The sequence below is a fragment of the Pyxicephalus adspersus genome, chromosome Z (genome assembly GCF_032062135.1).
Source record: "Pyxicephalus adspersus chromosome Z, UCB_Pads_2.0, whole genome shotgun sequence".
Taxonomy (NCBI): Eukaryota; Metazoa; Chordata; class Amphibia; order Anura; family Pyxicephalidae; genus Pyxicephalus; species Pyxicephalus adspersus.
The window spans coordinates 77,866,711-77,890,692 of NC_092871.1; the positions used below are offsets into that span (position 1 = coordinate 77,866,711).

General features: G+C 38.9%; 1 protein-coding gene across 2 annotated transcripts in view; it reads left to right on the plus strand.

Annotated features, from left to right (window-relative positions):
• The window catches only part of GPR107 (G protein-coupled receptor 107), a 53,204-nt gene extending 29,222 nt beyond the window's left edge, over positions 1 to 23,982 (plus strand). For both annotated transcript variants that reach the window (XM_072431378.1, XM_072431377.1), the window contains exons 15-18: positions 13,231 to 13,280; positions 16,266 to 16,349; positions 16,878 to 17,005; positions 21,876 to 23,982. In XM_072431378.1, coding sequence (XP_072287479.1) covers positions 13,231 to 13,280; positions 16,266 to 16,349; positions 16,878 to 17,005; positions 21,876 to 21,972 — 359 coding nt within the window. In that variant the 3' untranslated portion in view covers positions 21,973 to 23,982. The remainder of the gene's footprint in view (positions 1 to 13,230; positions 13,281 to 16,265; positions 16,350 to 16,877; positions 17,006 to 21,875) is intronic.

Sequence of the window (23,982 nt, forward strand, 5' to 3'; positions counted from 1 at the left end):
TTCAGCAAATCACACCCTATATAGAGCTCATGTATGTGAAGCATGTGTGAAACATGCACTGTGTGGTAAACTGCAACAAACAGGAACTTAAAGTTGTGCATAAGACCTAAGGGGCAGCCTGATTTAACACTTTTGCCTTGCAGTGCCAGGATCTGGAGTTTAGATTCAAATCCGGTCTTCTGAAAGTTTCTCTGCAATAACTTTGGTGTTCTTATTCTAATAAAACTGAAATAATGTTCAGCTTCAATTGAAGCTTTAGTTTTCACTTTAAATGGTGTATGGAATGATTAGTATTTCTGTCAAGTTCTTATTGCTGATGATAATGCATGTTAGGAGGTGTTGATTGAATACAAAGGAAAGCAATCTTCCCAGTGAAGTCTAAAACAGCAATAAAACCTGCAAGATGTCAAAACTTTTCTCTATACTATAAAAAAATGATGAAAATTGGCCTATATTTGGTTTCAGTTAACCTTTATTGCTGATTTTTTGAGTTGGAATAAACTTTGACACGTTTCATGGATTTTAATGCCGCGAGCCTCCACTAGGTGGCGGAGTGTTATAAAAGTTGTAGCATAATGTGAATGAACTAGCTGTATGCACAGATTGTATTGGCATTATATAGAACAACCTAATGGGCCTTCCAGTGTTATGCCATAGCTCTTGGTTTATATATACAGCTGTGTACTTGGCTCCTTTAGTGTCTAAAGTCGTGTCAACACTGCAGGATCTGTGGCAGAAAAGCACAAACACAATGGCACCTTTTGCTCCTTGTGTTTAAATTTGAGTGAAATTATTGTAATTCGTTGTGTCTGCACGGGTCTTGCTGTGATGTCTCTTTGGTTACCAGACCCCAGCTAATGAGACTTAGCTTGTTTACAGAAGGCAATCATTTGCTGAACATCCCAGCATGCACATCAGCTCTATTGTCAAGTGAAAATCCAAAATTCTTATCGGTTTTTTTTTTTTGTCTCTTCAGCTTATTGCATTCAATATTCTAATCAGATAAAGTGTCCAGGCCTTTTTATGTGAAAATTGTTTTTCTGATATTTTCAAGGTTCCATGCCGATGTTTTTTAAGCAGTACATTGGTCTTTATGCCTGTTCAGAACGAATATACTACTTAGTCCAATTTATCTAATCTATTTCATTTGGCCAGGCTTGAGAATCTGTTCTGCCCATGCAGTGTTGACCTGAATATGGTCTACATGACCGGCTTGTTTTAGCTTTCCAGGAAATCAAAAGGACTAAAGATCCGTCAGTTCTGAAAACAATCAGATCTGTGTTGGTCAGCAGGGAAGTGCAAATAATATTGTTTTACAAGGAAATTGGCAATTACCTGCATTGTTTTGGGAGCAATTGAGTTTTTATTAAAGCTGAAATAACTATTACATACATAGTTAAAATAGGCAACTAGTTCTCTGCCAAGGGATTTAATTCTTTCCAACTTTTTTTGTGGTTTATACCCTTCATTCAGGCAGCACAATCAAAAGTGTATTATCACTTGCCTTGTGTGATAATAGAGCAATGGTCGCCAACCAGTGTGCCATGAGGAAATTTTGGTGGTCCACAGAAAAATTTAAATATTTGCAATTTTTATGTTTTATTAATAATAAAACAAAATTATTATCCTAATAAATTCTTATATTCTGCATGACAATTTTTGCCTTTATATTGCACCAAGTGTACCATAGACAGAAAAACAAGGTTGGTGCAGCATGACGTCAGCGTAGTATTAGGTTGTATGAGACAACCGTTCCTGAGCCATACGCTTCAGTATCGTTTCCACCATTACAACAGTCACACCCCGCTCCACCAATACCGATTCTCATCCGATTGTTTTATTTTATTTGTTTATTTCTCAGATGCTCTTTTAGGTAAGTATGACCTTAACTGTGTAATTTGTTTATCTGTTATATTTATTGGCATCAAATAGTTTCTTGTTTGGTTTTAGATTCCAATGAAATAAATCCGTAATGAGTGAGAAAAAACAAATATTTTGCATTTCTGTAGTAATACCAAAGATAATTCAGCTAATGATAATAGTAACAATACTAATACTTCACTTAACCATGAGCTGATCAATGAATCAGAGCCTCCACAGTCCTTGTCAGCACCATTAGAAAGATCATTATTTTACAATGTGTTTATCTTTTAAAAAAAATGGTCCGCGGGATTTAAAATCATGAATGTAGTGGTCCGTAATGTAGAGGTCCGAAATGTTGGCGACTGGTGGTATAGAATACAGTGCGGCATTCCCCCTGGAAATATTTTGTCAGTCGGGTTGTCAAAAAGTAGTCAGAGCAACATGCAACTAATATAGTGCTCCAAAGCTTGTTTCCTGTTGGCATATATGTATACAGTGGAGACTGGATGGTTGCTAGTGCTGACTTTTGCTCAGCCTGGCTGTTTGCTTCTATATAGAAGATTTAAGATGGCTGACATCAATACGACATCAGTTACTTATGCTATATGTAGTCAGTTAGTCAGTGACTAATAAAATCTGCAGTGTTTATGGCACCATTGGCACTCAAGTCAACAGGCAGGAATCATCATTAAAAGTAATCTCGGCTTGAGATCAGTTTGGGTCTGACTTGTCTGTCGACATGGAGGGAAACCCATAAACCTGAATTATTTCAATTAATGTTTCATAAATAGATTTTTATGTTTCCCATGGCCCTATTTTCCATTAGGCTACAATTTATCTGGACACAGGATGTAAGACATATCTTCTTGTTCTCAGCAGTTCTGTCTTCGTCGCTTTATTTGTAGCAGACAATGTGACAAAAGTAGAAAGTCTTCTACAGTCTACCACAGGTCAGGGGGACTCCATGCTGTATTGTCAGAGCATGATGAACTTTCATTGGCTTCTACAGACTTTTTACTAATGCCTCTTTCTCCATCAGACATTCACCATAACATTTGCATGGTTTCTCTTGTTCCATCCCTCCCCTTCCCTTACAGGGGCTGTTTGTTTAGCATTGTGGGTAACCCTGCTTTGTGGGTCATTTAGGACACCTGGGGTCATTGTGCAGGAATAGATGGGGAATGTAAATATATTATGACCTCTCTGGAAAGAAGTCAGAGATTTTCTTCTCAGTTAATGGTTTCTAACCTCCTGCTTATGCCGTCTATGATATTAAAAAAACAATGCATACTGGGGTGCAGATCACTTTGTCAGACTTCTCTGTATAGCCTTGGAACTGACATAACATTTGCAGCCATATAAACTCAAAATCTTTGGTGTTCCTGGTGTTTTCTGCAGATTCTTACAAATTAAATTTTATGTTTTTATGAAAACCCTAGAAATGCCAGACTCCCTGTCAGGGAACAGGTAAAAGCAATGCAGCTACATTGTAGGCGGCTTGACGAATGCGCCGGATTCCTTGACTTTTGCTGTATCCTGATTATGAAAAGCTTGACTGTCGGTGTATGTGTGGCACTGCAATATCGGAAGTAATTATCCAGCAAACGTCTCCCTAGGCAGACAGCAACTGAGGGCTGGCAGAGGTGCCAGGGCATTCAAGAATCCGCTGGCTGCAACCTTTCACTTTGCCATTGTCAGTTTCATGGCTGTCAATGTGTAGAATATGATTTGAGGCATATTATAGCCGCCAGGAATGATTGCATTGTGGTTCTGTAAAAGAAAGCACATTTTATTAGTTCTGTAGATAATAATGAAACATTTTACTTTGCAAGAATCTGACTCATTTTAAATTAGCTATCACTAAAAATTACAGCTCTTTGTTTGCATTCAGCTGGTCCTTGGGGAATATTATTGACAATACTGATGTGAAACCATTCTGCCCACTGTAACTAGCAATTCCTCCCAGTGGCCCCCAGCAATGGTGCCACTAATCCCCCTATTGGACCCCAGCGATGGGGCCACTAATCCTCCCAGTGGCCCCCAGCGACGGGACCACTAAACCTCCCAGTGGACCCCAGAGACGGGGCCATTAATCTTCGGACAAAACTCAGAAATCCTTACTTGTTCTGTTTGTGCTGGGTCATTGAAGTCTGGGAGCCTAGAGAATAGTGTTTTGGGAGGGCTAGCATTGTATTCATGGGTTCATTCATGAAAAAAATGTTAAAAATAAATAAATACAGATATATTTTCTCACTTTAAAGAATGTATTTGAGTGCCCCAGGCTTTCCAGCCTCTGCTTTAAGTTTTTACTTTTCTATAATAATAATGCTTGGCAAGCCTGCCATGAAGATTCTTGTTTGGGCACTTCCTAAACAAGAGAAAAAATTTTTTCTTGTGCTCCTGCTGTGTCGCCCTTCACAGGGGCTTCGGATTTGGCACACATTTCGGGGACATGGATCACTGATGTCATAATTGGATCCACCCATTTACCTAAATACTATTTATCTATCAATGGGTGCACATACGCTACAAAAAGGCTGCTAGAAGTCTGCAGCACCAAAATGCAACACAGGACTGAAAAAACAAGGTGACGTATTTCATTTAAAGAAGTAAATCCCACATTTTTATTTAGCAAACTGAATGTAGGTTAGTTAACATCTACATATACTTTACATATTAAAGAATGTTTTAGTGCCTAAATCTTACATTTGATACTAAATTGTTTGCTTTTTATTTAATACAATTTTTGCTTTCTCCGTGTTTTGTATGCAGTAATCATATAGCCCTCCCTATACCACTTCAGAATCATTCTCCTTATCTTGCATCAAGTTGTTACATAGTTACACAGTAAGTCAGGTTGAAAAAAGACATAAGTCCATCAAGTTTAACCACTAGGGAAATAAACATATCCTATATATAAAACTATGGAAATAGTTGATACAGAGGAAGGCAAAAGCAAACCCTCTGGTACAATTTGCTCCAACAGAGGAAAAAATTTCTTCCTGATTCACAGAGCCAGTCGGATGTTCCCTGGTTTAAAACTCTTTATCGTTTCTTTAATCGTTACTTAAGGTGTACCTTAACTCAGAATTTTTACTTTTTTGTTTTTAAATGCAAAACCCTTATTTAAAAAAAAAAAAAAAGGGTGCAACCCCCACTAATCGCTTAGGCAATCGAGAAAGAATGGGAGCCCAAAGCCTCCCTGGATACCTACGTCACGCAACCTGGGAGGCTCTTGGGTGCTCCTTCTGCGCATTCCTGAGCATCTCTGACATGCGCAGAAAGAGCCCTTTCTTCAAAAGGAAAAGAATTGCAGATCTCACGCATGCGCAGTGAGATTGGCACGTTTTTGTCCCATCTACGTCACCTGATCTCGCCGTGACGTAGGATGAAGAACGCAGAACGTAGGAAAGACGCAGGACCTGATAGAAGAGACCTCCGGACCAATCGACTGCTCTGCGGGATTGAAGGTGTTTATTTTTTTTTTTTTGGGTGAGGTTTGAGTTTTTTTCCTCTTTAATACTCAGTTATATTCTGTGCTTCTAGAAAAGCATCCAGCTTTTTCTTAAAGCAGTCTATAGTAGTTGCTGAAACTGCTTCCTTTTCTGCTGCGTAAAAGTCTGGGAAGGACCTAAATGCCGTTGCAGGCTATCCCAGGTATTTCTATAAAATCTGTTTTGCACACCACTTAAAACCATGTAATCCCATCACTTCTGCAAATGCTAATGGGTTATTTGACTTCAGCCTTAGCCATCTGGTCCTTTAACAAAGATTTAGAATTGCCATGCTTGGTGAAAATATTTTCCTATTGAGCTCTTTCTTAGCGTTGGGATAATCATCTGCGCAGCAGAGATCCTTTACCATGACGGAATTCATATGTATCAACAGATGCCATGAACTAATAAAGAACTCCAGGGGGCTGGGTGTATATTGAATATATTTTGCTTGCTTAGTCACCTCTCTTCCCCCAGGCTGCTGACTAAACATTGAAGAATCAGTAGAGTATTTATAAGGTTCTGTGCTTGCCTCTCCACGAATTATGTTAATAATGTTTAGCTTTGCATAGACAATATATTTTTATTCCCACAGACAATTGTTCGTTATTGTCCTAGGCTAAAATCTAGTGTCTGTACAATGTCTGTCCCCAAATGTAGTTTAGTGATCCATCTTGCTAGGTCACAGAACAACATGTTATTTCCTCCTCTCCATAGAACAGAACATTTGGTCACTGGAAACAATCACTAACAATCATTTCCATCGACAAGTATTGCACGTCTTTATGGGGCTTTCGATTGACAGCATTGTAGAGAGCCCTGTTTGGCCATTTCTCTGCCAGTGTAAATTGCAGAAAGAACATAAAGACATGTTATTGTATTTGTACTAGTTTAATAAAAGTACACTATATATTCACAAATAATATTTTTTGTTTTAATTTAAGAGTTCAGAACTTCAGAAATTAAGTAATTGTGTTGTTGGCAACAAGTCCCTTTTATTGCACATCCACCCTTCTTTGTTTTCCTAATAGGTTCTTAGAGCCTTACATGGAAAATCTGTAGGGGCATACGGGCTTTGGATTTTTGTTGCTGAAGACAATTATTCAAGTTCATCTTGGGTGAAAAGCATCAGTACAGGAAACCATTTAGTGTTCTGCCATGCAGGGTTACCAATCATAGATGGAAGCTATTGTAGTCGCCATGGTGGGCAGCTCCTGTTTATTCCACGTTTCCATTTCATAGAACAGATCAGACTGCTTGATTGTGCCACAGCAGCTTCTCGATCGCGCTGGACCTTTCCTTGATCGAGTCCCGCTCTGTCCTGGAATTCTTCATCCTCACCATATTCAGTCTTCTTCTGGCTGCGTTATGGGGTGACATAGCCTGCTGTAAAGGGGAAAAACAGAGCCGATTTCACTGTGGATGTGTGAGATCGACATCTCTTTCCCATGTATGAAAATGCAGCCACGAGCCTCCCGGAATGCGTGATGCATGAGTCAGCAGTAGCCAACCTTTCAGACTTCACAGACCACTAAATTCATAATTTTAAATCCTGCGGACCATTAATATAAATTTATTTTCAAAGATAATTACATTTGTAAAATAATGATCTTCCTAATGGCGCCTGACAAGGACTGTGGAGGTTCTGATTCATTGATCAGCTCACGGTTAAGTGAAGTATTACTATTGTTACTATTATCATTATTTGCATTACCTTTGGTATTACTAAAAAAATGCAAAAGATTTGTTTGCTTTTTTTCACTCATTATGGGTTTATTTCATTGGAATCTAAGACCAAACAAGAAAGTATAGTTATCAAAGTCAAACCGTTTGATGCCAATAAATATACCCGTTAAGGAAATACACAAGGTCATACTTACCTAAAAGAGCATCTGACAAGTAAACAAATGAATTAAAACAATCGGATGAAAATCAGTATTTGGGGAGCGGGGTGACTGTTGTAATGGTGGAAACAATACTGAAACGTACGGCTCAGCAACGGTTGTCTCATACAACTTTATTACACTGACGTCACACTGCACCACCCTTGTTTTTCTGTCTCTTGTACAGTTTGTGAATTTAGTGCAACAATCATTGTCATTCAAAATATAAGAATTTATTAGAATATTATTAATAATAAAACATGCAAATAATTTTCAAATTTTTCTGTGGATCACCAAAATTTTGTTGCAGACCGCTGGTTGGTGACCACTGATGTAGGTATCCTGAAAGGCTCTGCGCACCCATTCTGTCTTGATTGCCACAGCGAGGCTTGGCGCTTTAAAAAAAAAAAAAAGTTTATTTTACTTCATAATAAAGGGTTGTCTAAAGTAAAAAATTTGACTTTAGGTCCACTTTAACTGGAGTTGATTGGAATGTAATAGTTGTTTTACATGAAATCCAATCAAATACTACTTCAGGTCACATGCAGCCAATGCTGTGGTGAAATGTGCATGTTGCAGGGTCACCAGTAGGGAGATGAAGGCCAAAGCGAGTGAAGACTTAATAAGAGGTAATCACTGTTTTATTGCGGTGCCATTTCTCCATTGCACACAAATCTCTCCGTCACAGCTTCATCTGTTTGTGCTCCGTTTTGTAATTAATAATGTAGGCTGAGGTAGCAGCTTTGCTCTGTCACATACCTCTACCCCTGGCCTGCCTATATAAGGGCCGGGGATATGCCGCTTGACTTTTTCTCTGTCTGACGCAGTGACCCCAGGAACACAGCATGTTTACACATGTAAACAAAACTTCCATTACTTACATTAGCCCAAATCATGCAGAAGGGACTGCTACATTTTAATTACTAAACTGTCAACTCTAAGGCTGTGTGCCACCATGCCATCTCATGTGGTGTTAAAATAAAGCAGGCTTGGTAATGACTCCACTAAATGTACCTTTTATACTGCTTTTTACATTGCAAGAGGCGGTTTTGTTAACATGACCGTATGTATCATTCAATTTTAAATTATCTTGCAGTGATCAGGTGTTGTTAGCGCTTCCTATGGTTTAATCACTCATAAGCATGATTATTGTACAAAGAACTTTTCTAGCATGCTGATAATGTGTGCAGATGGCTAAACTTGCACAAAAATAATTTTTCTTCATGTACAAAATTTAAAAAAAAAAAAAAAAAGGTAAACCTCAAATATTGAGCAAACTGAAATTCTTAAATTTAAGGAAAGTCATTCTAAGCAATGAATATTCTTTAAAAACAAAAATACACATCTCTACAATACATGGACTTTTCCATATGTTTTATCGCTTAAAAATGCTGCATTATACAACAAAAAGTACCTGATTTGCCAGCACAACAGGGAGACAACACACAGGGAGTTAATAAAACTATCCAAAACTTGCAAGACCGTGAGTTGGCTGGTTTTCTGAAACCAAACTGCTCTTTGTGTGACTAACTCCATTTAAAATAATCTTTCAATAACTTTTCAGCCTTAACCTCCCTAGCAGTTCATTTTTCGTTTTTTTCAGTTTTTCGTGAAAATTTATTTTACAGTATAATATAATAGTATCAGTATAATAAAGTTTGAAACACAAAATCAGGTAAAAACAATAAATTGAATAAATTAAATAAAAAAAAAAATACACATTATACTCATACTAATATATATACTGTAAAAACAAATGTTCTTGAAAACAATGTAGTGATTTTACACATATAAATCCAATGTATTGCATTGCAATACAGTTATTTTGTATTTAATGCAATACAAATGGATTTTGAATTTCCCACCCCGCCCCGCCGGCATCGTACACACACACCGACGTCACCAGGAACTCCTCGGTGACTTATCAGGTGCAGAAGCCGGCCGGAGGAAGAACCTTCCCATAGGTTTACATACCCCGAGTGTGACTCGGGGTTACCACTTTTGGCAACTTTTTGGGAGGTTGAACATTGCAATGTTTCTCATTTTTAAGCTGCATCTGTGTACATTCTTGGCATTTGACATTTCCTGGGATGAGCATGTTTAGGAATTATGTAATTCCAGCCTGGCAATACGAAATTGCCAAAGGCATCCAACTTTTAACCAGGAAAAGATACCCACAGCAGTGATGGAGTGACAAGGTTAAGGCATTTGTAGATAGTAAGCTCCTCGGGGCAGGGTCCTCTACTCCTGCTGTGTCGCTGTCTGTGTCTGTCTGTCATTTTCAACCCCTATTTATTATTCATACCTGCATAATATATTGGTGCTATATAAATCCTGTTTATGATTACTAATAGTATTAATAATAATAATAATAATAATTTGTCATACAACTGAAGTAGACATTTTGGCAGGAAATTCTACCATCATGTGCAATCCTCGCACACTACAGCAAAACATCTGCGAATGTTCTGCTTTAAAGGGACTCTGTTATGAGAAAACTTCAGGGGTTTGCCATTGCAGGCTGCCTTTTGAAAATGCTACTTCTTTCTATACTTATTCCGGGACAGTGACTTTGGCATACATATCAGAGCTTCAGAATGAAAGCCAGGAAACTAAAAGTCTAAAAGAGTTTGGTAATGGCAGCCTCCATTCATCTCTCAGGACAGTGGGGATAGAATTATGCCGTGTTTGCAGGGTCCATCTAAATCCGCAAATCTCTATTTTTTTTTTTATTACACTTTTTTTTAATGTTTGTTTATACAATCATAGAAATATAGAAATACAAGTATTTCATTATGTTACAGTCAATCGCATTTTTAGTAAATTGCAATGGTGATATAAATACTCTCCTCCTATATTTTCTGTGCTGTCCAATATCAGTAGTTTTTGCCATGGAAAGAGTTAAAGCAGACTGAATTGTTAGTGCAAACTGACACAGGAGAATACAGGAAATTAATGTAAGCATCTGATATTATAAACACATGAGAGGGGATCCCGGCTGAAGAAAACAGGAGCTCTGGAGATATTATCATCCCTCTCTATTTATAAAAGAGACAACCTTCCTGCAATGCACATGGCTTTCCGTCCAACTGAACCTTCAGCTAAATAAATGCTAGGTGCATCACAAAAGGTTTATTTAATGTAATATAGTTAATTTTTCTTATAAAACAACCACAGCAACCATAGTAGAAGAGCCTGCAGTTATAGAGTTAGATGTTGATGCCTGTGGGAAAACGGGATCCCAATGCAAAAGTCTGACACACTCCCTACTTAGACCCCTAGTCAGACCTATAGCTCTGCAATCATCAATAATCAAGCTCCAACTCTTAGTTTTTGGGCAGAGAACAGGCTTAAATACTCAGGTTGTGGCTAATTTATTTTTACATACAACAACAAACTTTATAACACATTGCAGACCTATTTGTTTGGATTTGCCTGAAAATTTTATAGCTTTTTTAAGCTCAAAGTTCTACATTTTTCTCTGGAAGTTAGCGTCTTTTCGGATAACAGGTGCAAGTTCATCTAACCTTGGTGATTACAACAATTTCCGGCATTCATCAGAATAACTGTCTTCCTCCACGCCTCTTCTCCTTCCAGTAAACCACTACTATCTGATCTCACTGCTTGCTCTTCCTCTATAATTATTAGGCAAGGATCAAAATTGGTACAAAGTGACTTTATCTGTATATTGTGGGGTGTAACCTTTGGAGATGCTGTTTTTGATTCTCTGACATTGTATCAGAGTGGTTTAATCCAAAAGTCCAAAAGAGCAAATAAAAAGTTCAGATGAAAAATTTGTAAAGTGAAACCTAAAGGCTAAAGTTTCTTTTTTATTTAGGAGTGTGACATTTTGGTTTTTGCTTGTTTTATTGACCCTGGTGGAGAATTTTTTTTATGTGTGTGCAGTGTTCTCCCCAGAAAATTTCCTTCAGCTGGGTGGGGAGAGCCTGTAGCCAGGTGGTCTAAAAAGGGGGCAATGTGTGACACATTTAGTGCTCCTAGCTCTATAAATCAAGTAACCCTTTTAATCTGTCCTCTTTCTACCACCCTCTATACATTGTTCCAACCTTCCAATGCCCACCCTTTATGTATGTCCTTTTTTCCATCATCTTTGTATTATGCCCAATGTTCAACCTAGACATTTTTTTAAGCTGGAAGAAGCTGTAGGTGGGTGGTGGCCCTGTATTGTGACCCAACTCTTCAGTAACCACCCAAAAACAGCCGGGTGGTTAACAGAATGTGGCGGGTATTGTACCCGGCTTGAAGGGACTGGGAAGAACACTGATGCCAAACTGTGCTTTGTCCGAGTATTGTGACCCAACTTTTAAGTAACCACCCAAAAACAGCCGGGTGAATACTGAAAAGTGTTGGGTGGTGAGCCCGGCTAAAAGGTGATGGAGAGAATACTGTGTCGGTACACTGATGATATACAACACAATGGGTTCTCCCAACCCCCTTTTAGCCAGGTGCACCACCCGGCACTTCTCAGTAACCTCCTGGCTGTTTTTGGGTGGTTACTGAAGAGTTGGGTCACAAAACTGGGGCTGCCACCCACCTTTGGCTTCTTCCCACCCATCTTAAAAAAAATTTGAGTTGAACACTGAACAACAAAGTTCTTGCAGGAGCCACTGTTCAGAGTCCATCTTCACTTTGTGCAAGCACACCCCTAGAAATGCATCTTCCAAAAGCCCTAGCCCCACATACACTTTGTGGTTCAGCATTGTTTCCTGGAAAATCAATCAATCTATATTTGAGGAGACTGACATAGAGTTTGGGAAAGGCACAGTTCTGTAGTCCAGTAGAGAATTGAGCAGGGCTGACGATCCATCAGCTGTACTTTGTTGGAGGCCAGCAACATAAAATTTGGCTCTTCTGGCAGAACCAACACAGGTCCTTTCCTGTGTGTGCCATGTTTTTAAAGGGTTGAAACCTGAGAAATTTGAAATTTGCTCATATTGCACATAATATGTGTTATTCTGTCAAGAGATACACTTCAGAAAGATTGTAGATTGCTTTTACAGAACAAGTGCCACTTCAGGGAACCTCATAAACTATTTGCAATTATCGCTGTTGTGGTTCATCACTCTGCTTCTTGGATCACAAGGGCTTCTTCCTGCAGACAATGACCACATGGCCCCACAGAGTGCAGAAATCTCCCAGCTCTTCCTTGTCTGCTCAGTGTTTTCCCAAATAAACATTAGGTTGCATTAGCCTAGAGCTGTCCTGTGTTGCCTGGGATCAGCGCTGTGTTGGTATATATATCTTCTGTGTTTTCTACAACACACGAACACTTCATTCCCCCAAGGATCAGCTTTATCATAGTAATGTGACTAGCCGGGTATGCATATGAATATCCAACTGTTTATTTTTTGCTTTATCTTTAATGGAAGAAGTGTTGAATAAATTATTCAATAAACATTTTCAGTCGCCAAGTTTAAGATTGCTTTCTGTTTTAACTTGACTTCTACTCAGTTGCAGTTATTCTTTTAGTAGTACTGAATCTTTTTTAATACATAAAATGATAAAGTTTTGTTGATTGAATTCATGGAAGGTCGGTTGCAATAAATCCCATTCTCAGTTGGGGAAGAGTGGGACCGCAATACTGTTCAATAAAGTGTGCTGTAGGATGGCAAGAAACACGCTGACCAAACAAAAAGAGAAGACAATAGTCTTATTGATCTACTACTGTATTTTCACTGTTTAGTCACAAATTGGGCAGGGAGGGGATCTAACTATATTTCTTAAAGTCAGACTGCCATTTTAGCTATGATCTCCTCCAGGGCTGTGTAGATTTTAGGTTTAGATGGAGAAAAATGCAAACATTTTGTTGGTGAAACATGTATGTAAACTCTTTTGTAGTTTGTCTGCAGTTTAAATTAGTTTTAGATTAAGTATATTTGATTATTTCTGTAGGCACAAAAGCCAAATGATCTTCTTTTACCATTTCCTCATCTGTAAAATTTTTGTTAATTCTGTTTTTATTTTCACAGCTGCTATTAACTTGGCTAAACTAAAGCTCTTCCGGCACTACTATGTAATGGTGAGTAATGAGGATCTGGACGACATACGGTGTAACAAAGTGTGGAAGGTGATCAGTGGAGATCCAAGCTGTGTATTCTGTATGTTATAAATCCTGTAAGGGCTGAATATTATAATTTATAATATAAATGGTTGGCCGTCTTCAGTATACAGTATACTGAAGACGGCAGTATACAATATAGTATTTTCCAAGATGCAGAAATATTGTCTGTATTAACAATTAAAATGTATTTTTAGGAGCTGGGAAAAGTGTTTTTTTTTGTTTTTTTAAAGGATTGTAAAAGTGTAATATGTATACTAGCAGAGAAACTTGTCAGAAAGGGTTACCTTAAAAGCCAGGCATTGCATTAGAAGCATCTACTGTGTAATCTGCCCTCTCCTGCTCTTGTTGCTTCTGTGTATGGCTAGTGAAAATGGGCAGAGGAAACTTTGAGCCGCCGCCAGGGTACACTATGTTCTAATCTAACACCTTGCTATCAAAGTTAGTCAAGGATTATCTGTGAGAGCTACATAATAGGAAAATGGCTACACGGAAAGAAATGGCATATTATGCTTTAAAGCTGAAAGCTTTAGTTTTTACACAAAAGGGTTAAAGGTGTATTGTGGGTGGGATGCAAAGATTTTTATTTTACCTTTTATTAGGCCATGAGTGTGACATAAATACCCACATTGCCTTGTATAAGGTCACTCCATAGGGAATTGTACAGAATCAATTGTATGTACCTAATTTTAGGAAGGCTTGCACAGTTATGTTTCCAATTTTCACCCATGTGAGGTAAGTAGTACACCCACACAAAAAAACTAAATACAGGACTTGCAAAAGAGAGAAGAGCATTCAGTGTATTTTATGAATTTATCACATTTGCTGAATTGAGAAGCTGCACTATAACTGCAGGGCCTTCTTAAAATCATCTGTGTGTTTGTGTGTGTGTGTGTTTATCTCTTCTATGTTGGAATTCTTTTCGTTGGTTAGCCAAAGTTGGGTTGTGAGGTTGGAAAATTCTGATGAGGAGGAGGGAAGGGGAAGGAGTAGAAGGCTTTTGAAGTGGCACTAGGGAGAGTAGTTTTGTAACAATACAAACTTTATTATAGTATTCTAAAACCAACTATAGCAAACATTAAAAAGTTAAGTTGTGACTGCACTGTAACAGACAATTGTTATTGTGTATCTGTATATGCATATATGCTCAAAGTCTCCTGACCCGGCACGTTTCGCCCTTATGGGCTTCCTCAGGGGATATGGAGAAAAATCATAAGCAATATGATATTTATTACTGGTAATTATCATATCGCTAGAGATCAAACTCCCAGGTTGATCATCACTATCATTTTTGAATAACCCTTTCTAAAGAATCCTTTGCTGGTGTCATTTTTCGCTTGGGGACACTCTGGTTTGCTGGGAGACTTCAAAGGGGAGAAAAAATTTGTGGATGGCACTATTCCGAACTCAACAATACTTTTCTGGTTTTAAGAAGGTTCATGTTGCTGAAAAATCCACGTATGCACCATCTACCAGTTGCTGAGTTGTAAAGCACAATTGGTCTATAGTTTTTCTCCATATCCCCTGAGGAAGCCCATAAGGGCGGAACGCGTTGGGAGAGGAGACTTTTCACTGTAACAGACAATTGTTACACCTTTAAAAGCAGATGGTTCAAGTATCTGTATATGCATATAGGCTCAGTCACAACTGAACTTTTTAATGTTTGCTATAGTTGGTTTTAGAATACTATAATAAAGTTTGTCATTTTACAAAACTACTCTCTCTAGTGCCACTTCAAAAGCCTTCTACTCCTTCCCCTTCCCTCCCCTTGTCCTACCCTCCTCCTCATCAGCATTCTCTAGTCTAGGCTTAGGCTGGGCACGCTGCACAGTTTTTGAGCTCACACCCGAGCCCCCTTGTACACCTCCCTCCTGTCTCTCTACATTCATTCAAGGTTAGAAAATCACCATAATTAACCTTGTTAAGTTGCCCGAATCATACAACCGGCTGGACTGAAATACAAATGATTACCATGGTAAGTTGCCTGAATCATACAACTGGCTGGACTGAATTACAAATGATTACCATGCTGACCCTATGACTTAATTACTGTCTGAACTACTGACTCCTAACAAGTACATAAATCTAATAGATCAGAAGTTTTGACTCTGCTCTAACATGATGATTTTTTTAGTGCATTTTTCCAACAATGTTTCCAGAATAAAAAGGCATTTATGGCATGTACTTGGTATACAGACCAAAATCTGCTAGTAATACAAATCACCCTGAACCAACATTTAAGCCCCCAAAAAATTGGATTTGATACCAGTGGAGCGATACAGCCTACCCAGCACTCTTACTGAAAAAATGTAATAGGCCTGTAGAAGGTTGCCTTGATTTAAGCAATTTAAGTTAAAAAGTGCTAGAAATTTTGCTAGAAATATAATTGCAGCATATGCAAACAGTATAAAAGATAAAGGTCTTCCTGCTTATTGGTGATTTTGGGATATCTTCTGTATCTGCTAAGCCAAAACAGACAAGCTCTCCTGTGATTCTTTGTCGCATACAGGCCTTCCTTATATTGCTATTGACACCCAGCAAATCTTTAAACTGCCGCTGAGGATGTCACTGTCTTCTGGTGAATGAGAATTGATAGTCCACTGGGCGGGTGGATAAATAGATAGTCGGATCCCACAGTAATTGCATTAGATTAATCTATCCAGGAGCTGGCCCTGGGTGCTTGAGATTCAGACATAATAACCTGCTGCTTTAAGAGCGATATATTAAGTGGGTGCCATAAATTCCTCTCAGCCAGATTAATCCCAGATCTGCAGGCTGACATGTGTTTCGCAGAGATGGCAGGTTGCTGTCAAGCAGAATCTGAGTGTGTGCAAGTGGGGGGGTGGAGGAAACGATTCTAAACACAGAGTATAAGAAGAGAAAAGGCCTTGGCCTTTCATATTGCAGGGTCATATCTCAATTGTCCAACTTTTTTTTTTCTCACAGATTGTCTGCTTTATCTACTTCACCCGAATCATCGCCATCTTCATCAAGGTCGCAGTACCTTTCAAATGGAAATGGATGTACGAGGTAAGCGAGCATTACACTGCGAACGCTGCTGGGGTGCATTTATGGAATTACTGAGGAAGATTTTTCACTCTGCAGTATTAGTCTTCGATGAATATATAATAGCTACCACAGAAATCATGTCTTGTTCATGAGTTTTTTTTTTTTTTGTATCTCATTGTGGATAGATTGGTAAAGGGTTGGAGTCCTTGTGAATATTCTTTTCTTCTATCCAGAATCAATAAGTTGCCAGTCTTACTAGTATCAGTGTTTTGACCAGTCACTGCTATTTTGTTTCCTTGAGCTGGATGACTGGTCTGAATTCGGCCCCTCTCCTGTAGTTTTCGGCAGGCTTCCTGTAGTGGGTGAACCTGCTGGGTCCCTCCCACACTTTTGCTCTTTGTACTGGCTGTAAAGCACAGTGATATTGCCATTGGTAAATTTATAAGGTAATATCAGGATTTTGCGAAGGCCTTTGGTGCACGCAAAGTGGTGTTTTTATCCTTTGTAGGGAATATATTTACATAAAAGTTTTTTGGTTTTTTTTGGCAGCTGCTAGATGAATTGGCCACATTTGTCTTCATTGTGTTGACCGGGTACAAGTTCCGACCAGCATCAGACAACCCGTACCTTCAGCTTCCCCAAGATGAGGACATGGATGACCTGGAAATGGAAGCCGTGTAAGTGGAAAAAGCAGATATTGTAAAGTGGACCTAAACAAAGTCCAAACTTAGACAAAGTAAAAAAACACCAGGAGTTAGTAATTTTTGACAAAGGAGACATATGCAGTGTTTCTTTGGTCAATTAACAAACTCCCTGGCTCCTAGTGGCTATTTGTTAAAGCTCCAAACTACACATCCCATGCAGCGGGATGGCAGTCTCAACAGAAGTCTGTCATAAAGCTGTGAAGATGGTGGCTCCCATGCCTGCAACAATGGCAGGTTCTGGACATGTCATAGCTGCAAGGCTAATGCACAAGGTAAGTGTGGGCTGTAATCGACAAGTGTGCTGTGCGCACTTGCTGAATATAGCAAAAGCTCACCCACCCCCCCCCCCCCCCACCATTTTTTTTTTTGATTTGAAAAATGGGCAAGTTTACACCCATTTTAAAGCCCTGTATATGTTTGTTTAGAAAATTTTTATTCTTTTGTATTACCATCAGTTTCTGATACCAAATCTCACTATGCATATGCAATAAATTCAGTTCATGGCTTCAACCTGCACTGGTTGATCTACTTGTAGATCACACTTAAATTGCTTATATACCATGTAAATAGTACCACAGTGCAGTAAAATTTGCATTGGAAAAAAGGAAGCTAAAAAAATAACTTATCTGAGACCCCATTAATAATAACGTTTGTGTCTCAGAGCATCAACACTAGTATGCCATGGCTTGTATAAAGCCAGCTTCTAAAATGGATTTTGTGCTGCTTACATCTAAAAGTACTGATGGGCACATTGCTGGGCATGCTTTTAGGAATGCGTGAGTTCTCAAGTTTTCTTTATGGGTTTATATAATTGATAAGGGGATTATTGAATAAAGAGTTAGGAGGTGAAAATGTAAAATTCTCACTTGAAAGTAGAAAGACCTTGGTAATGTCCACTCACTCAAAATGGAATTCTAAGCATTGAAATATGTAAAATGAGCAATGCCTACTTGCCCGGGGTCTTCTTTTCATCATGCTATTGTCGTATTGGGCTATTTCAGTCTGCTGTGTTCATAGTAAGATAGGGTATACAAAAACACACACACTTATTTGTTAAAGAATTCATTCAATTAAGTTTTTATTGACCAAGAAAAGATTTTTCCCGCATTCGAAGTTCTTATTCAGCTTTTACTATTCTAAATGTGCGAAACTGTGTGACCTCGAGTTTATTACAGAAAATCTAGATTTGAATTTGTCGCTGCCTGTTGCTTTACCAGATACATTCCTTCCTACTTTTTGTTTCTGTGACAACAGGACAAAAAATAAAAGAAAATTGGCTCAATATTCTTATTATTGAGGTCAGCATGACACAGACCTCCCAAATTGTCTGCAGCAGGATCTAATAACAATAGCGGTGGTGGCTGCAGATGCATTGTGTAAGGGTAACGAAGCAGGGTTACCGATTTTATGTTCTTAAAGAAGGCTATGTTTGCTTAACCTGCGGTTACATTACTTTAAATGTGTAGCTATCCTCTAAAGCACTGTTTCTCCAACTTCTCAACAACAGGGAACCCCTTAAAAAACTTTCAGGTTAAGAAAGGAAACTCTTTCTATAATTGTCATATCCACATCTCACAGTACATTAGCATGGTACAACCTCCTACATTACTTGTCAGTGGGAAGGCTCTCACCCTTACAGATAGCCAAAAAGATCAAAACTGACCTAGGAGTCACAAACTCAAGGAACCCTTAGCATCCTCTGAAGGAACCCTGGTTGAGAAACTGTGCTCTAAAATTAACCCAGTCAGCCCCGTCAAAAGCTTTCTTAGGAACAGACATCATATTGTATCTTTTTCTGCGTATCCCTTCTCTTTAAACTTGTCTAAAACTAATTTAACTTTCGTACACATTTTCACATCCTTCCCATTAAATCCTTTTTTGTTTTTCCTTCATTTCTTACATAACAACTGTAAATAGCACAGTACACTTCAAGCTAATAAAGAAGATTGAAAGAGCGATAGCTCAGTGCAATGTATTCGTTCAGTCAATTTATTGCTCACGGAATCTGTAAATCAGAAAGACACCTGCTGTTTGGTAATTGAGAACCTAGACAAGACAGAATACCAAAATAAGATTTATGTAATGATTTATAATTTTCACAACACGTAAAACACTTTCTAGGTTCTGGAAAGGCTAAAGAATGGTGAGTACCTCTAAAAATCAATCATGGTGACCTGAACACACTGGAGCTAGTAAACTAGCCTAAATCACATCCTTCAGGAAACATGAAGCAGATTTTCCACATCGCTAATTATTGTTTGATAAGCATTTGTGCTTAGTGTGTTGAGGTCAATCTGACCCGATAATGATACATTGAAATGTGCTCTGTGGTATTACTTATAAGCAGTCTTTGCACACCAGATAAAAGTTTAAATCAGAATACCATGAGTTTTTCCTTTCCTGCTGAGATGGGATAGGGGGTGGGAATCACACGTGTCACGCTCCCTGTCTGTCGTTTTCTGTTTTTTACACACAGGAGCTGTGTGTAAAAGCTAAATACATCTTTTAAAATCTGGGCAACTTAAAGTAAGCATATGATGATCAAAAAACATAAGCAGTGTTTACCCTTACTACCTATCAAAATCATCAGTAAGTCCAGAGCGGATGAAGTTATATTAAATTTTGGTTTCATTACAAGCTCACCACATAAAGCTGCGTACACACGACCAATAATTATCGTTTGAAACGAACGACGATTGACCAGCGAACGACCGATTTGGCCAAAAGTTGTTCTAAAAAAAAACTGACCAACGACGCCGACGAACGAGGATAGTCGTTGGAAATGAACGACCGGCACAGTGGATCTGATTGGACAACGATCGTTCACCATCTATCGTGTGTACAGTCGTTCAGTGATCGTGCATGTTCCGAGCATGCGCGATGAACGAATATTCTGTGTGTGTGTGTGTGTGTGTTTTCTTCCTTGAGAACACTTTGTAGGGCATATTGCAAAGAGAGTCAAAGGAACAGTGTGGTGAATGTCGTTCGTTTGACCCGATCGTTTGTACACACTATTCACTTCCTCTGGTGCACGTCACTTCCTGTATCGTTCAATTGATCGCATCTATCATGTGTACAATATCGTTGAACGATCGTGTCATTATCTGCATGTACAGGATCAGTGCTATACGTTCATTCAAAGATATCGTTCAAGATCTTTGGTGGTTCGTTCACAAACGATAATTATTGGAAGTGTGTAGGTAACTTAAGCCTCTATATTGGTCAATAAAGCTTACCAAAAAAAATAAAGCAGAACTAAAATTCCACTTTGAAAATGAGTGATCAGACAGGTCTTTATTGCAAAAAGGGACAGGAAATGTGATTGAAAGAGGTGAGTAAATTCAGTATTCTCCCTAGGCCATTTTTTTTTAATATGGGTGGGAAGAAGCTGTAGGTGGGTGGTGGACCCTGTTTTGTCACCCAGCTTTTCAGTAGCCACTCAAACAGCCGGGTGGTTACTGAAAATTGTTGAGAGGTGCACCCAGCTAAAAGAAGCCAGGGCGATCACTGTACTTACCTGCCTGATCACTGTTTTCATCTGTCAAAAAAAAAAAAAATACCCAACTCCAGGAAGATCAGGTTGGTTTTGTGTCACCAGAGTGAGGACAGGTGTGCAAGGTCCTTGCAATGGAGAAAGTCCTGTAGTCACCATCACATAAAGTTTTCCATTGGAATCTGTTTCCAGTGGTGTCTGTTTTGTGTCCACTGGGTCAGATGTCCTAGTTTAGACAGCTAAGTCTCTCCCCCCCTCCCCCCACATCATACATTCCTGGTTTTCCACAGTCCCCTGTTTTGGAGGGATCCTCTGTGTGTATGTGTATATATACAATGGCTGTGGCCCAATTTTCCTCTCAGGGCTTAGTGGAGTTCCTTTTGTTTATTCTTTTTTACTGTATTTTGTGGATGGTAATTACTGTGAGGCAAGAGGAGGGGACAGGTGAAACATGTTCTGTGGGTCAAACGCAGGAAAAATTGTAATTTCTCTAGTAGCCAATCAGATCTAGTTTTCATTGCTTTGTGTGACTTTGTAGCCGACATTTGGAGCAGGTTTTATTGGCAACCCAATTTCCTTAAAATTCTGATGTTACAAGCTGCCTTTATTTTATGCTTTATGGTCCACTGGATAATGTATACAATACTACGTGGCACTTTATTTCAACACCTGTGTTTGCTGTTAAAGAATCTCCATTTTATTAACTTGTGTATGTGGTGACAATTAAGTTTGATTCACTTGCCAAAAAGAGTACAGCTTGCTCTTAAAAAGAACCTGTATTTTGCCCATGCTGGAAAAATACAGGTTCATGTTAACACCCTCTCCAGCACATACTCACCATCCATTTGCTCCCCCACCATTCTGGGGTGGTTCAGCTCCTGATAGCAGGTAAAGAAAGTTCAGGAAATGTTTACACACTCAAGTTGACTTCTATGGGGTTGAGGATTCTCTCCCTGCACCCCTATTTGAGCACAGGCCAGTTGCTTAACCCCCTAACCGCTAAGCCCGTAATTTCTCGCACTAAATATTTTTGCTCTTTTGGATAACCCCGTATTTTTTCGCCTACACTAAAATCCCCACTTACCTGGTCCCGCTGTGCTAATCCAGCGTCGGTTCCGTGTTCTTTAAAAAAAAAAATTTCATGAAAACCTGTGACGCTTTTGGAACAGAAATCTAGAAATCAGTGTAACGCTCAGGTGGTTAACATCAGTGGTCATAGAAGTCATATTGGGCAATGTTTGTTTACTTTTTCTATTTATATATTCTAACAGACTTACTCAATATTTTAGACCAACTGAACAAGCAATGATTTAATTTTTATACACTGATTTTTCTGTTTCCTATTTACAGTGTTACAACCACGGGTGCCACGGAGGGCGTAAAGAAAGTGAAAAAGGTGGTCAATGGCTCTTCAGAACCCCGTACTGAATGGGAAAGCTCTGCGTGAATGGACACACTGACCAAGTGGCTTTTAATTTATTACCTTCTCTACTACTCCGTACAAACCAAGCAGGTGAGGGAGGAATCACACCTCCATTCCACTCGCCACACACTGCATCCTCCCTGTGTAGACACAAAATGGACCTGACCAACTATATTGGTTAACGGCACCTTCAAACACAACCCACCACATGGAAATATCTCCGAAACGCACAACATCCAACACCCTGGATGTTAGGACTGCAAAAACTTTACTATTGTTTTAAATTCCTATTTTTGTTTAAACAAGGAACTAAATATACCCATGTAGCACCCAATCAGGTTTGTACTTCATATTCTGGTAACACATAGGCCGGTATGGTATAAATTTTTCCTTGGCTATTTGTTGACTGTGCAGCTCAAGCACTCCGTTGCAAATTGCTACATAAATCGCAGAATTTTTTGGCCTGCGACACTTTTTTTTTTTTTTTTTTTTTTTTTTACCCTGACACATTTAGGTCAGCAGCATATCTATGCCTCGGTTAGCTAAATAATAAAGGTTTGTGTAAATATATATATTATTATTTTTTTTGTAGGAGAGGATATAATGAAATTCTGAAATGTAACAGGGAAATTTGTTTTAATTATTAGAAAAAGGGGAGGCTGTAGTGTGAAGCGGTTTGAGTGCCATGGTTTCAGTTTCAGTTCTATGCTGGCATTGGCGAATTCATGAGAACCAGTCATGAGCTTATGCAAAATTCAGAATATTCAGCTGTAGAAACTGACAAGTTTGTAGTCTTATGAATGTTTTATTTGCCTCCTCATTTAGTTTTACTAACTTTGCCTAAGCCTGACACTCCAGTATGAGTAGATACCTGAGGTCTGGCTGTGGATGCCCTGTGAACCTTCTGTCTCTGTCTCCTGTAGCTATATACACTCCACATATCCATAGACTAAAGCTTCTTACAAGGGCTCATTACTATTTTTTTGGGTGGCAGTATAAACAGACGTACAGACATGTGTCAGTCATTTAGTGGTTCAACTGGATGGATAATTTGAGGTTTTTGCATAAGCCCATTTAAGACTGGTTCTCTTTAAAACATTTCACCCACACTGGACGGGGCATCCTATTTTGTGGAGTAAATTGTTTGTTCTGGTGATTAAAGCTGAACTCTAGTCAGCTAATAAAACATTTGGATGCCTATTACACCCACCTTACTTGATAGTAAGAGTATAATGCTTGTTTAGATTAGGCGTATATAACTGAGGGAAATACTTTGCTTATTCCTGCTCTCCTCTACTCACATTGCAGCCCCTGAATATGAATGGGGGCACTCAACGTGCAGCGCAGGACTGTTGGTCCTTTATGTTATGTGATGATACTTAACCAGCAGAGCAATGCAGCTTTATAAGACTGGTTGTATGGTGGAGAGAAGGCCTGTGTAGTGAAGAATAAGGTGAGAACTTATCCAATAAATGCCCTACTAGACCAACCAGCATTCGTTCTTTAATATACAGGACGTCTATTATAATACGGTGGTAATAAGACTACTGCAATTCAACTTTATTTACCTAGGAACCAATGACATCACAGGTAATGTTCTAGGGGTCCTCAGTCTCCTTACCAAAGTGGCTACTTCCTGCTACCTGTGTCAGGTATAAGTGCATGGTTTATATATACCTCCTGCTTCCTGGTGGATTTAATATTGTAAGACAGAACTGCGAAATGAAGACCTTATTGTATATTATTCTTTACCCTTTTTGTTCCATAGTACCTGTACAGGCCTTTAAATTGTCAATGGTGTCCACTATTATATGTATCTGTCTATAGGGACTAGCAATTGCAAGCATGATGTGAACGTTGGGCACAAAGCCTGTGCAGCTTAAATGGAGATTAATGGTGAAGTTATGTAGAGCCAGCTTGCCCTACATTGTTGTATTTTCCTGGAAAGGTTAAAAAACATGGCTGTTCTGTACTCCTGAGTGATTTCCTCATAGAAGGAAAATAATTGTGACCCACAAGCCACTGAATTTACCA